Source organism: Chinchilla lanigera, unplaced genomic scaffold, assembly GCF_000276665.1.
Source record: "Chinchilla lanigera isolate Chin_1 unplaced genomic scaffold, ChiLan1.0 scaffold00047, whole genome shotgun sequence".
NCBI lineage: Eukaryota > Metazoa > Chordata > Mammalia > Rodentia > Chinchillidae > Chinchilla > Chinchilla lanigera.
In genome coordinates, this window is record NW_004955448.1 from 6279632 (window position 1) to 6295919 (window position 16288).

Sequence of the window (16288 nt, forward strand, 5' to 3'; positions counted from 1 at the left end):
GGTTTTTTGGTTTTTTTCTCTGGTACCAGGAACCGAACTCACGACCTTGCGCTTGCCAGGCAGGCGCTTTGCCGCTGAGCTAAATCCCCAGCCCAGCAAAGTCATTTTAAAATAATAAAAATAAAATAGTAATGGTAAGGGTATCGTATGAGCCAGGGTAAAAAGAAAAACTGTTTTTCGCTTCTTTAAAATGTCACTCATTTACCTTGTAGATAGGTACACAGACTTTGGAGGAAAAAGAAAACTGCAAAATAAAAAGTCCAGAAACTCCAGGAACCAATGTTCAGAAAGAGCATTAGCTCTAAACCTGTGAAAGCCCTTAACTGTTTTCTACACCAAATCAGTGAAGCAGAGAGATAATTGTATCTTGCAAGAATGGAAGCTCTAAATATTACCTCTGCTATAAAATTAAAGAGAGCAATCCTTCAGAGAGAAAAGTTCATAAAAACGCAGTATATGTGAAGCAATGACTTCTGTCAGTTTTCATTTTTGTTTTCTTGGGAAAGTTGAGCCTGTAAGAGCACAGCACTGGAAGCTAAATTTTAAACTTTTTTTAATCCAAGGAAAAATCCATTGCAAAGAAGTCTGGCTGCGTGTTGTCGGATATTCCTTTTGTAAACCATGTAGAGCGTGTTATTCAACTGCCCATCTGGGGCAAATTAGAATGTTTGTGTTTGAAACTTATGTAATCATCCTCATCTTTAATATTATAATTTCCACAGGCCTTAGCAATTAAAGAAAGGATAGGCTACCCTGATGACATTGTTTCAAACGATAACAAACTGAATAATGAATACGTTGAGGTAAGTCTCTACAAAGGCTCTGGCTAATGCTACCTGGGGCTGGCGGCAGTGTCATTTCTAGCTAGAGGATGCCCGAAATTACGTGAGCTAGCCTGAAACGGTGGGCCTTATGATGTGGAACCTTACCATGGATGCTAATACCATATTTCTTACTCAGCCTTCTGTTTCAGGGGACTGTGTTGGGTTTTATTGCCCTGGTTTCCATATGCTCCATCTGAAGAGTAGTAAGGAAAATCTGATGTGCTTTAAAGAGCACCGAGACTAGACATCCAGGTGATGCACAACAGCAGACAGAGCTTGGCCTCCTTCCCACCGCTTTGTACAGGTCGGAAAGTCCAAGCCTCTGGTTTTATTGCACTTTCCAATTATTCCTCCCATCGCATAAGCTAGATCATGCCTCCTGTATACAAAAGCAAAAGCAAATCTGATATTAGAAAACCAGAAACCATGTTATTCTTGCCTCATGGTGTAACAGTTAAAAGAGAAGAGAGTTGGTCCATGTCACTGTAGCTCCGGTTTCAGACTCAGCTAGAAATCCTCTGCAAACTTTGGATGGCCACCACTACTTGATACCGTAATGATGGCAGGATGGTCCTTGCCTAAATCCAGGGAGGATGGCGGCTCATCATCTATTGTCGGTCAGCCTAACACAGAGGTTTCCAAGTCGAAGTGCTCTGTGCTCTTTCCTCTTGCAGAGCAATCTGATTTCTGTTGCTTTCTCTCTCTCTGTGTAGACCTTGCAGGCCCCAGGGGCCCTTGTGAGAGGGATGTAGTGGCTAAGAGCATGGACTCAAAGCCAAATTTAATTTCCACCGCTTCTATAAACTCGGGAAAGTGATGAAGTGTCTTCAACTTTAAAATGATGATCACAGTCCTTCGTTCATAGGATTATAGTAAGGATTACATGAGTGTTTTAAAATGCTGAGACAGTGCTGGGCCTGTAGTTGGTTCTAAATAGGAATGTGCTGAGACACTCGTCTGTTATGTGAGGATTAGTACAATATTGTGAGAGGCTGGCCTGACATTTGGTTTCGTTTGGTTGATTAAAATATAGACTGAGGTTGTAATTCAGCTAGACTATTCCTAACCTATAAAACAGAATGGGGCTAATTAGAGCTAAGCCCTTCTTGGGTATATTTTAAACACGGTCTAACCTTATTAACTGACAAAATTTAAGAAGATATGTTGTTTGGCAAAAGTTTTGAAGATACTGGCTTTAATGTTTTTCCCAAAATCTTTTATGTAATATAGTTGAACTACAGAGAAGATGAATACTTTGAGAACATAATTCAGAATTTGAAATTCAGCCAAAGTAAGCAACTAAAGAAGCTCCGTGAGAAGGTGGACAAGAACGAGTACGTATATTCCATTCTCTGATGTTTTCGCTCGGAAGAGGTTCCCAGAAAAATGTCAGAAAGTGCTGTGTCTTCTTGATTGGGAACCTCTGAAAGCATCTAATTACATTGTCCTCATAACATGGGTCAGAAAACTAAAGAAATTTAATTGCTTTTCATTTGGGTGTTCTTCGTCCTGTTTCTTTCGTTCCTTCTTATTTTATTGTCTGTCCCCTCCAAATTTTTCATGGGCTATGTTCTTAGAAACACCTTAGCTGAAGGAACCCACGGCTTCTAGCATACTTTCTGCCTCACCCTGTATGCAGGATTTTCTTCTGTGGAAGTCCCACCTTTTTCTTTCAGCCAAGCATCCCATAACTCCATCCACTTTCTAGCCTAGTTCATAGAATACTTTTTTACTCTGCAGTTGCCAAACTGGAGGTACCAGGGATCGGTCTCACAAATAGTCTTTAAATGCTCTTAATCTTTGCTTATGAAGGACACCAGTACTTCACATTAACTGTTCATTTAGTGTGTATTTGTCAGTTACTGAGATGCATCTAACACATTTATGCTGGGAACTGAAATCCTTAAACTGCCTATGCTTCTAGCCCCTCGAGAACAGATGTTATGCCTTTGACCTGAAGTCCTCAGTGCCCCACATATAGAAATTTCTCAGTGAACAAGCGAAAACCAACTATACTAATTTGATATTGTTGCCAGCACAATAAATTGGCAAAGAGATGCGGGAATTATTCATGAACTCACTTATGCTTTCATTCACCCATCTTTTTTTCACTCGTTCATTTACTTAGTTTCTGTTCTGGAATACTAAATCTAGGTGTCATTAAGCCCAGGGAAAACCAGAGGTAAACAGCAGCAGAAGATAGACAAGACATAATGTAGTAAGCTATGCAGCAAAGTGGAAAATGTGCTAAGAAAGGTGTACAGTACAACATGCGGAGGGACTGTTTAATGAAAAGACTGTTCTGTTCTAATAAACCAAGGATAGTTGGCAGAAAATGACTAATGTAACTGTCGGCACATTCCAGTCCTTCCTCAACTTTTGAACTCCTGCAGCCCTGAGAAGTCCTCAAACACAGACTGGCTCTTTCTGGCTTCTGGATTTATAGTAGAGTAAACACTGCATTTTCTAGGGCTGCTAATGTCAGTTCTCTTCTAGCATGTGGGAAGGAAAAGAGTGTAGACACATATGATTGGCGGATGATCAAGTTATCACATCCTGTCTCCAGAAATCCATAAAAAGTTCTCAGGAATATACTGGGTAATTTTATCATCTGAGATATTTCTTGGATCTGAATATTGTATATCCATATATATTAATAATTGTAAAATGTCTACAAACAGATATGGCTAAGTAGTTTTTCTGAAATGACTAAAATGATTTGCACTCGTAAGACACTGAAAATTTTTCTTATTTTAGAGATAGGTGTTGAGCTATCACTTGGTTTTTTTCTTCTGAAGTTATTTATAATCATATTGTGATCTAGTTTACATGGTTCATTCCCTGTCCTTATATGTGTTGATTGTTTTCAAAGTCTTTCTTTAGGGTAGATAGTCAAAAGCTAAAATGGGTACATTTTAATGAAGGTTCAGTCAATGACATGAATACTTCAGTAGGACATTTCAGGTCCTTTCCATCACCTTCTGAAAGTCACAAATGTATTACAGCTTCTTAGGTCTTCTCTAGAACGCAGTGCCAGCTTTGCTTCTTTCCCCTCACTCTGCCGCTGTACTGAATGCAAAGGTTAAAAGAACGGGCTGCCTATTGGAATCGCTTGGGCAACGTTTAAAAGAAAACATTCCTCAGCTCAGCCACCCTAGACTGTGGTGTATCTGCTCTGTGACTGGGACCCAGGTACTAGACTTCCTGATAAGTACATACCCTTCTCCAAGTGGGAATCCCAGAATTCGTGTTAGTTGCTTTTCACGTCATTTTCTTCAAAATAGTCAGCAACACTTTGACAGTGATTACATCAGATAGTTAGGATGGAGCCTGTAGAATACAGTGTAATACAATTCCTCTGGTTTTATTATGGTTACTTGCAGGGAATGTGTCTGACTTCTTTTGCACCTGCTTAATAGTAACAAAGTCCCTATGTTGTTTTTTCTCCTTTTTTATGTAGCATCAATTTTAAGTTCTAATTCTGTATATTCAAGCAAACAATACCTATTGCTTCTAATTTGTTCATATAGCCAGCAGTTACATCTCAGAGAATGAGATTTTTAACTCTTCAGTATCTTTAGTCCCAAGGTCTTATAGGAAAATACATGTCCTATGCCCAAAATTGAAGGTATAGAGTTGAGATTATTGACTCCTATACAACTGTCTCATAGGGTACTTTAGAGAAATGATGATAAACTGAATTTTCAAGGTACCAGTTGAGTTAGCCAAATAGTAAACCTCTAGACATTTTCTTTACCCATTACACATTCTTATTGGACAAAGTCACAGCTTTTTGAGATCTTCTACAGTTATTATCACAACTCAGTATTTCTGTCTGGCTCACATTCATCTGCTGAGTTCTAGACCTACGTGTATAGCTGGTCATTAAATACCATATGTCTCAGAGACCCTATACAGCATTTGTCACTTAGGCAAAAGTCAGTGAGGTTTTCTCCTATATCTACCTGTTTCCTGCAAACCTTATCTTATTATTGCCAAGACAGAAACTAGGGAATCATCTTATCCTACACTGATCTCTTCCACCTACATTAACATCTAATTCAAATCTCCATCCAAAGAAAAGGTCTACATGTACTAGCTGCTCCTTAGTGCGTAGCAATGGAGGGAAGCATCTCCACCCCGTCTGCCACAGCGCCACTTCCTTCACTGAGACGTTTCTCACTGATCACGAGAGTTACACATCTTCAGTGTACCCTCACAGTGCTGTCCCGGAGAGAATTTTGAAAGCACAGATTGGGTCATGTTATTTCCTGATGAAAAACTCTCAGTGGGTCCATGAGGCCTAGCTCATAAAGAGCAAAGCTTTTAGAAAGAAATCCATCTCTATGCCTCCCCGTAGCTCTCCGGAACTCCATCAGATGTACCCTACCTGCCACCTTCGTCCAGAGTTCCAGCCCTCAGAATCACCTCCAGATCATTGCTCTTCCCCTCTTTCTCTCTTTCTCATCCTTTTCCCCTTCTCCTCCTAACAGAAAGCTCCCCAGTTTCCTTCAATTTAAATGTAAATTTACCTCTTTACTTATAGACCCCTGTACCTGAATTACGCTTCACACATTTTCATCAAAGCACCAATAGTTTTTGTTAGTGGACAAACTCTTGTTGAAAGAAAAAACTGTATTTGTGTCACTAGAGGTCAGATGCCAATGAGCAGAATGTAGGCCCTTCGTAAATGTTCATGGAGTAAACAGTAACATGGTCGGTTTGTAATAATGCTGCGAAAGCTAACTTAGCTGCTGCAGTAAAGATAGTTATATCCAGGCGTTTTTCCATCATGTTTGGTAAAGATATACAACATCATCTTTGCTGCTCTCTGTTTAAATACAAAAAATTGAAGAAATTAGGAAATCTACATGTGATACACCCAAGTTAATTATTTAGCTAAAAAAAGTCTACTTCATCTTGTGAGCAACTGGTACAAGGGACAGGGATTTAAATTTTAAAAGTTTGTATGGTTTCTGAGTTCTTGGCATATTTCTCTAGACTTATCTCAAGTATTATGTCTTCTAGGAATTGTCATGTGGTCAGATAAAAATAGTGCTGAATTAGGAATATGATAAAATCCGCTGACAGAATTGCTTAATAATGTAGCTAAAATTATTTACTTATAGTAACATGATTATTCCCTTAGAGCAAATAATAAATCTCTATAAAAAAATATGTTCAAAAACAAAACAAAGTGAACCCTCCTCATTGTTTTTAGACCTGGTTTTTTATGGCTTTCTCAGGACAGACCTTCCTGTGATAAAATGGTGACGGGCAGCGCCAGTATTTATGAATCATGGCTGTTGAGCCTGGAGTTACTTTTCCTGAACTACAAAAACTTTTTGTATTGCTGCATCTTTCCTGCTGTTATGTATCAAAATAAAAACACACAGAATACAGCTGAGTAAATACTTATTGAACAGCTACCACAAGCAAAGCTTTGTGCTAAACATAATAGAGTATTAAAAGATGAATAAGATGTTGCTATCCAGTTAGACACCTATGATCTACTGAAAGAGGTAGGTGAATAAGACTTAAATCCACGCGCAAACAAAACACAAGTTTTGTTGGGTGTTATTAGAAGGAAACAAAGTGATAGCATAACACTTTCTTTGGAAAACCACAATTAAACCTTTAGTTATTATTGAAACACTTTCTGGAAGCAGTGTGTCACCATTTAACTTGATATTGAGGTGCCAGGCATAGTGAGGCATTCAGGAGGCTGAAGCAGTAAGGTCACCATGAGTTTGAGGCCAGCCTGGGCTATGCAGTGAGTATAAGGCCAGCCTGAACTACACAGCAAGACCCCGTCTAAAATTAAAAAAAGAAAAAAAAATTGAGGTGAAGAGAAAATTACCTAAAAACAAAACAAAAATAGTTGACTCATGCCTTCTTAGTTGCTTTAAGCCTGATGTATTCTCTAATCTGGGCTACCTGGCATCAATGGAACCGTCAGTGCCGGAGCCCCAGAGCTGTGGCTCTGTGGCTCTTCGTGAAAGGTCAGCGCCACCCACAGTGGGGGGGCAACTGGCACCCTAGGAAGTGAAACCACAGCTTTGCCTCTGTGGTGAGTCACCAGGGTTCTTCAGTGTCCCTGCTCTGCCCATTGCCACCTCTAACCTTTCTAAACCGTGTAGTTGCCTTAGTTACAAAAAGAGCAGGCTGCGCCACACAGTACAATGTGTCCAAGGCTCTTTCTAGCCCTAAATTCTATGGCCTTTGCTGTGAAGTTTTGACAACAATGAGTACATTTCCCACCTTGGCTTCTTTATACCCAGTGACCCAAGAAGAAAAAGGCGGATTTCTGAGAGGCAGGAGAGTGCCTCACATTTTTCTACACTCTCCTTTCTGCTTTGCCCGCTCCAGCAGTGTTTGTAGAACCACTTCCTAAGGAAACCCTGTGTCGGTCAACTAGGATAAAAGAAAAATAGTTAAGCAGGGATTGGGAAAATTGGTGCCATGGAGATAGAGAATAGATAGAATATGTCCAGGGTAGGTACGCAGAGCCCTGGAGACTTGAGACAGAAATCAGTCTCCACATCTAACTCAGACTCCACCAGAAACAAATGAAAAATACATAAACTACACTGGACAAGTCACCCATTTCCCATGGCAGTATCTGGAATGGCCTGCTTGGGTTCTGCATGTTCTGTAACAGATTGAAACTTCAGATTTGCTTCTTTATACTCCCATTAAGGTAACACACTTTCTACAGTGTGTTCCTGGGCAGTAAGCAAAACATTTTAAGTGTAAAAACAGTTCTGCTTTTTAATTAGCACCCAGGAAATGGTTTTGTTTTCAGTGTGGATAAAAGATATAGAGAGAGAGGCTGAATAATTTAAAGGTGGAAGTTTTAGGTAGGTCTTTTGTTTTTATTTTTTAATTGTAAGGCCTTTTCAACCACAAACAACATAATCAAAAAGTCCTAACATTCCACTTAAGCTGGAGGACTTTTCACAAGAATTCTGCTGCTTTTATTCCAATTATTCTCTTGGGTGGACCATGCCCAGGTGACACATAGTTCCGGTTGCCGCTGCCGTCTCTGGTCAACTGAACAGCAGGGCCCTTTACTCGCCCAGAGCCCCAGGTGAGCTGGGTCAGCCCTCAGGGACACGGAGGACCCATTGATGTGCCAAGACCCAAATATTTGTTCACTGCCTACAGTGTTCCCAACAATGTCCTAAACCCAGGGATTTAATTACAAGCAAACTGGGGGAAATCCCTGCCATCATGCAGTTATCATGTAGGATAGTCAGGTAATAACCTCTTGGCAAGTTAAGTACGCATGATGGGTTATATGGGCTGGAAGACATTTTAATTCTTTCTTACAAGTTCCCAGAGTTACTTTAAATCAAGAGAAGTCACCAAAAGAAAATTCTGACTGAAGTGATCCATTCCCCACATGTCTCCAGAATTGGAAGTTTCTCTAAATTTAGCTTTCCACTTATGTGTGTGTACATATATATAAAGTTCTCAAAGACTAAAGTGGTTGTGCCTTGTTTCCAGACTTAGAATTGCACAAAAATAGCTAATAGTGTCAAGGAAGAAAGTCAGGGTAGGGAGTTTCTGTTACTGTTCATTGCAAGAGAAGTAGATCTTCTCATTTCTATCAGAATGAGGGGCCTGGAAAGAGCATGCGCTGTGGAATCACAGCTGGGGGAATGGGCTGATGAAAGTAGGTCCCGACTTTGCCATTTATTAAGCTTGTGACTGAAGATAACCTCTGAGATTTGATTTTTTTTCTTTGTCAGTGGAAGTTTATTGACTTTTGAATTGCATGGCTGCTGTGCTGTGTATTGAATAATGTGCCTGGTACATAGCTTAGGTGCCCATTAAATAGTAGCTATTGTTTTCATAACCAGATCATGATGCATCTTGTGATGTGACTTCAGGGTAGTGTAGAATCCAGTATCCTAAACTTACTAGAGTAAGTGGGATACCGAGTGCGAGAAGGTAATTAGAAATTATTATCTTTACTTTTAAAGAGATTTACAAGAATAATGGTATTAATCATTGTAATAAAATTTTGTGCATGGTGCATATCAAGTTTAATAGTGGGGAATTTTACGGGAAGATGGACAGGTTATCTTAGTTACTTTCTCTTTGCTGGGACAAAATACCAGACAATCACAAGTCAAAGAAGAAAAGGTTTATTTCAGCTCACCTCACTGCAGAGGTGTTGGTCTGTAGTTGGCTGGCTCCAAGGCAGGGAGTATGGCATAGGCCATGGCAGAGGAGAAACAGTCCGTGGTGTGGCAGGCAGGAAGCTGTGAGTCTGCCTTTCCCTTTTATTCCATTCCAGGCTACAAGCTTATTGGTTGGTGCCACCCATACCCAAGGCGGACCTTTCCGTTATCCACACCCAGAACTATGATACACCAGTCAGTGGGCTAATTCAGTTACCACACCCATAATCCAGTACCACACACCTGTGATCCAGCCACCTCCCAGCAGCCCCACCTACAAGTGCATGAGGCTTTGGGGAGACATCTAGATAATCTAGACACAAGCCATTACACAGGCCCTCCTGGTCTTTGTTTAAATATTCTCTCTCCAGCTATATCACTGTGTTCATGTCATAGTTCAGTAACCATAATATGTCTCAGTTTCTATAACTACAAGTGGGATTAGCACCTATATTACAAGGATTATTTGAAAGATGAATGAAAGTATACAGAAAACATTGAAGCATTCATGACTGAATATCAATAAATGGAAAGTGTTACCGTGATTATTGTAAATGCAAGATGAGAATTCTCCTTTCCACCCAGGGGTACCTGAAGAAGCTATAGAAAAACTATTGAATTGCTGATTTCAAAAGAGTTGCTTTGAGACTACTAATGTTAAGAAATTGAACTAGCAAGGAAAAGGCATTAACTTTTTAAGTTTCAAAGTTACACAAGCATGAAAGAGACATTTTATTCCAGCTTTTTGCAATCCGATGGGTTTATTATATCCAAAAGAAATAGGATCTGACTCCAGTTTTCTTCTCTGCTATAAAAATGATGTCCATGTGCTTTCATTTCATCACCCTTCAGCTACTTCAGAGTAATAAGAGATAGAAAAGAAACACCTGGTCCCTCTCTTAAGTGTATTAGAGTTATATTTCCCACCTACATTGTTAGCTTGGCTTTGAAGGCGAGGAAGCTTACAGTGACCCTTTTGTGTTCTCTTATAGAATAACCCCAATCAAGAATCAACTTGGCAAAGTTACATCTCAGAAATTAAAAATAAAGTTTCTTACTTTCTGAGGTCTTACATTCACCACCACCACCCCCACGCACACATCCACACTCATACGCATACAGATCCTTGGACACAGGAGGACAAATGGGAGGACTTTTGCTCCTTCTCGGTGGAAGCTGATGGTTTCTGATGTCTACCCTTTAAGGCTATCTTCTGGTAACCTACACTCTCAGCTGCTTCTGGAGCACATCAGCACTATTTTGTCTTTTTCTTCTTTGTGCTCATTTTCTTTTATCTGTGTTACCCTCAGGGTCAGATTTGTTTTTATTTCCTAAACAAAGAAGACTCTAAATCAAGAGAACTTGGAATTTTCATGACATCACCATTTGATTTGAAAAATATTTTCTTTGCTATTAATTTAGCTTTTATATTAACATAGTAAGATACTTCATGATGGACCACAAATATTAGACACTGAGTCTGTAACTGTTATCATTCACTTTTTAAAGATATAGTGACTTAATCACAGTACTTCAAGTTCTGCTTATTGCCAGGAAAAAGTGTGACTTGCTGTTGAATCTGGATAATTCTCTAGTATGGTCTGAGAATAATACGTCATGAAAGATCTCCAGAAATACACTAATGCCGTGTACACTGAACACCATAATTCTAAGAGTGCACTATACTCATAAATAGTTACCTGAAAGTATAGTTTTCCCAAAAGTATAATTCACAGTTGACATTTTAATATGTAAAACTCTCCCCACTGGAAAGTTACAAACATTAATCAAACTGCAATCTTAAGCTTCTCAATGTAATGTAAGAGCAGAAAAGCTCTAAAACAAAAGATACGACATTTAGCTTTACAAAAGCAATAAACACAAGATGGGTAAGGTGAAAGCTTCATTCCTCTGTGTCCTAGTTTTGAGGTCAGTTCTTGTCCAGAGGAATCAGTTTCATGCACAGTGGTGCCTCAGTTCACAGACACTTTTGTTTGCAAACAATTTGATTCACAGACAGAAGCATTTGACAAACTTTTGCTTCCGTTTGCGAACTCTGCATCGGGTGATGAACACAACTATGTCCATATTTCTCACGTGAACACAAACGTAGCCATCTTTTCCAAAAATGTGGAATGAATTAAATTCATGAACTGAGGTATCACTGTATCTGGTTCCTCCCCTCCGTAACAACATTTAATTCAAAAGCAATTTGAATTGGCAATTTTTCTATTTCATTACCAGAGCTTTTCACCAGTGCAGTGCCAAGCAGTTTGCGAGTATCATTTGTCATTACCCATAAAAGTCCATGCAGAGTTCACTAAATCAGGACTTCATAATTGAGAAACTGAACCCTAAATCCTGACAAAAAAATCAGGACTTCATAATTGAGAAACTGAACCCTAAATCCGCTGAGAGCTGAACAAATGTTAAATGAACTTTAATAGCAGTTCCAATTTTAGTAAATATAAACTGTTCATGTACAATTTTTGCTGTCATATTTGCCATCAAAGTGTTGAGAACACATTGGCAATGCTGCTTAAATTCACACAAGCTACAGTATTTCCTCACGGGTAGCTTAAGTGCATTTTCCATTTTGATTCTTTTGCCTTATTCATGGAACCGTATTTGGACCTATGTCACAGTACCTTGTGTGAATATATATAGTCTTTGTAATCATGATTTTTATATAAAGTCTCCTTTATAATATCTGTTAGTCACAAAAATGAACTCCTCTGACTCTTTATAATTTCTGATCTGCGTTTAGTCTAACTTCCCTGCACTTACAAGCATGGTGAATGTTTTCCTTGTTAATTACCACACATTGTGTGGGAAGCAAGTGGAGTTTAATTAAAATAAATAAAATTAAATTTCTCGTAATCATCAACATCCAGGAAATAAAATATTGATATCTTGGCTGTGATGAAATTAGGGAGGACTAATAATATCACTGCTCCTATCCTGTTTAAAAAATGCTCTTCTGTACTAAAAGCAGCAGCGGTCAGGGAGAAACACACAGATCAGGTGTGCTTCCGCTCCAGGCTTGTTATCTTCCCAAAGAAAAGTTCACAGAGTTGATAACTGGATTTAAAAAAATTCCACATCCTTTATATAAAAAGTTCTAATCATTTTATTGGAGACAAAACACATACTTAATCAGGCAGTTGTTAAATCTGTGGCCTCTGGCAGTCATTTTTAAGAGATCAAAATAGTGCTTATATGTACCGTTCACAATAGTTACTGGTATTATAACTAAAATGATGGATAGCTGACTTTGTCCTGATAACCTGACAAAACAGTTTCTAGAAACGGTCTTCATTTACCCTCTTTGGACTTATTACTGCAGTCTTCTGTGAGAAGGATCATAATAGTCTCACTAATTTGGGCCCTGAAAGTGGAATAACTACAATGAAAACATTAGATAATATATTATTTTTTTTAACAATTTCAAGAACCTTTATTGAAACCAACATCAAACAGTATCTCAATGGTGAAATTCTGTTTCAGCAAAATATATTATTATACTAAGTGTATGCATATGTGCTAACATTTAGGAAATTGTCTGAAGTCAAGAAGTGTCCTTTTTCAATGAGTATATATATATATTAAAATGAGAATATTATTCCTGCTGCACAAAGCAGTCAGCATATAATTGTGGATAGGTATCTTTCATATCTAAGCACAAAAGTATGAGAAAATTAGCTCTTATCCTTCAGTCCTCGGATTATCACTGGAGAGTTACTTTTTCATTATTTCATATGCATCTTTCTCATCTCAAATAAACGAGACTCTCTTGCAGTCAGGGACTATAATTTATGAAGCCTTTAAATTCTTTACACAGCCAAAATCATGGTGTAGACAGAGAAACAGTATCTCTTTAAGAGTACCTGGATTTCACTTTAGAGTCATAAAAATATACTTTTTTTCAGTTAGTTAAGATGTTGCATTCTTAAAAAATAGTTTTTTATTGCATTCATAAAAGTTTATCTCTTATCCACCTGAGATATCTTAGTTCCCCAAAAAAGACTCTGTAAACTAAAAATTATGAAATTTTTAAAGATACTCGAATGTGAAGTTTTAATGACTGCATTTTTAATATTTTGTCAACCGCTTCTGAATTATTGGCGTAGTTATTTAGTATTAAGAACATAAAACTAAACAATTTAATTTAATAACTCTAGCCCATTACAGTTTCTCAAGAGATGAAATAACAAATTGTAGACCAATATATGTTGATTTTTCAAAAAATAGAAATAATTTCAGATGAGCTTTCACCTAGTAAGCTAATTTTAATGTGTTAATCATATTTCAAGTGAAAAGATAACATTCACCTAGGAATAGTAATACTTTTATTGTGGTAAGCAATTGAATCAAACAGTGTAGCATTTTTTTAACATGGTCTTATGTTTTCCATAGGTGGATAAGTGGAGCAGCTGTAGTAAATGCATTTTATTCTTCAGGCAGAAATCAAATAGGTAAGCTATATTTCTTTAATATTTGCCTATTGTTCCCAACCCATAATGTACAGTGTGACCAGGTTATAATATGAAATGAAACTTGAGCTGAAGCTGAGTTATTGGTTTATTAAATATACTTCATGTACTTGTTTTCACTATAGTGGGAATATTTTAATTAGTACAAATTGTATTAATTTTGTTTCTTTTACAACATTCTTATTTATAGCTAAAATGGTTTATCTTATTTCTAAGTAGTTTATTTCTAACTACTTTTAAAAGTCTTTTTTCATATTTTTTTTTTGTACCAGAAATTGAACTTAGGACTTTGTACTTGCCAGGCAGGCACTTGTGCCACTGAGCTATATCCCCAGCCCCATTTTTCATATATTTCTATAAAATAATATTGCTTTCAGACTTACAAGGAATCAGCATTTTAAAGTGGTTCAGGCTTCTAAGAGCCAAAGTTTTACAAATCTGAATCTCCCTGTAATTATGTGTGCAGACTGGTAGACATGTCCCATTTTATAGCATCTTTGTTCCAAAATCCTCCAAGGAGTTCAGAAATTTGAAAACTCAATTTTATTAGGTTAAATCATGTGAAATTGTATTTACTTAACCACTCTGGATTAAAAAAGCAAAAATGTGTATGTTCCCTAATAGTGACATCTCAGAAATATGCATATGATCAATAATACATAAGTGAGTGATACAAGGAATAACTGAATTTCTTCATATGACAATGATTTATAGTTTTTCTTTTATGGGTTAGGCTTGGATTACTATAAATTCACTGTTGTTATACAACAAAGCTCTATTTTCAAAGGGTTTTTGGTATGTATAACAATATCCCACTGATTCAGTACTTCTAGAGGTATAGTAAATATACAGTAAGGGCAGACTTCAAGGGTGCTCAGTCTCCCCATTTATTTCTAGGTGTGGTCCAGAATCAAGAGGGCTGGTCATCCCACCACTGTTCTAAACTCCTCATTTAATATATTTGAGTCTCATCTTTTTAAAATTCTGTCACCACTTTGCTTAGAATTTTTTCTAATTTTTCAATATATTTATCATTGATTAAAAATAAACTTTTATATATCTTTTTATTTTAAAGCTTGATTATACCTTTCTTCTTTGTTTTTAAGCCTAAGAAGAGATGTACTAAGAAGTTGTTTATATTTTCTTCTAGCATTTTTATGGTTTCCTTTTTGGAAAAATTTTCATTAATCCAGACATTAATATGTGACATGACAGTGAATTATATAAAGTAATCAAAATGTTATCTTTATGTCACATAAATAAGACATGTACACCTAAGTTAAAATCAGTCAGCTCAAAGTCTAAGCTAATACATTTTCCAGGTAGGGAAATAACTATCTAAACCCAGACAAAACCAGCTTAATGATCAACTTTTCAGAACTCAGGTGGTCAGTCCTGAGTCATATATTCCTAGAAAACAATCACACTTTTTTTTTTTCTTAGAAGTGCCTTTATGTTTGGAATATCTTCACTTTTAAGATTTCTCTTTAAAAAAAAGTATCACCCTGGGGATTGAACCCTGAGCTAACCACACACTCTATAACCTCAGCCTTTGGCGACCTCTGTTTAATATTCAGTATTAAATTCTGTCATTGTAAGACCCAGTTCATTCTGTCCTGAAACCCAGTCATCATAACTAAATGTAAGTGCAATCCCAAAGCAGAGTAGGCAATTAGTCTCTTAGTTTTGCATCAGGGGAGACCAGGAATGTGCCTTCATTTTATACAGCTCAAGGAGAAACCTTGAATCCTCTCGGACCAGTGCTGATTCATCTTCAAGGACGGGGGCCAGAAAGCGCTTCTGTGACCAGTATAGCATGTTCATACCTTCAACCCTTCTGCAGGCATTGTAAAAACAGGACCTTGTGCCCCCAGCCTGGTGGGTACATACCTGAAATTGCAGCATTTAGGAAGTCTGAGAGAAGAGGATTGCAAGTTCATATCCTACATGGGCAACTAAGAAGACCCTGTCTCAAAGGTTATAGATAAATAGACAGACAGGATGTAGCTCTGTACTAAAGCTCTTCTGGGTTTGATCTTCAGTAAAACACACATGCAGATACACACAGAACAGGAACTTGCATGATTCCTAATTGTAACAAGTCCTTAGAGGTTCAAAATTGATTCACATAAGAGATTTTCTGATCAGAGAGGAGCTAGAAATGTTGTCATTTGAATTTAAGCACACAGAAAAAAGTAGAAATGGTCTACCACTTCATGTAATGGAGAGTTACTCTTTGAATCAAGAATTAGCAATAATATGCATTCTTAATATATAAGAAACACCTTTTTAAATTTTTTTCAAGATAAGCTCAACGGATGAAAATATAAAATAAAAAGCTTGCTAGCCTCTTTATGTTTGTCTGCTGATAACAGCAGTTCAGAGGAAGGGAAATGTTATGCAAGAGTTTTTGAAATGTGGACTTTGTTTCTTTGAAAACTGTTTAAATCTTCAAAATGAAGATTGTCTTAATTAAAACTAACCGAATATTCTGATCATCCTTCTCTCTGATGGAAATATGTGTGTGTATATAAATGCACCTACATTTGAATACATATTTTTCAGCAACACTGTCTTAAAGGGTTTGGTATGAAGCCCATTATAAAATTTGAGTTGATAAAGAAACATGTGCTGCATAAATAAACCTTCATGGGCTGGGGATTTAGCTCAGCGGCACAGTGCCTGCCTGGCAAGTGCGAGGTTGTGAGTTCGATTCCTGGTACCAGAAGAAAACCAAAAACAAATAAATAAATAAATAAATAAATAAATAAACCTTCATGAC

At 37.4% G+C, this 16288-nt stretch overlaps 1 protein-coding gene across 4 annotated transcripts in view; it reads left to right on the forward strand.

Moving 5' to 3' along the window:
- Positions 1-16288, forward strand: part of Mme (membrane metallo-endopeptidase) — a 118554-nt gene that overhangs the window by 86519 nt on the left and 15747 nt on the right. For all 4 annotated transcript variants that reach the window (XM_013518633.1, XM_013518632.1, XM_005393061.2 and 1 more), the window contains exons 15-17: positions 723-803; positions 2055-2158; positions 13430-13488. In XM_013518633.1, coding sequence (XP_013374087.1) covers positions 723-803; positions 2055-2158; positions 13430-13488 — 244 coding nt within the window. The remainder of the gene's footprint in view (positions 1-722; positions 804-2054; positions 2159-13429; positions 13489-16288) is intronic.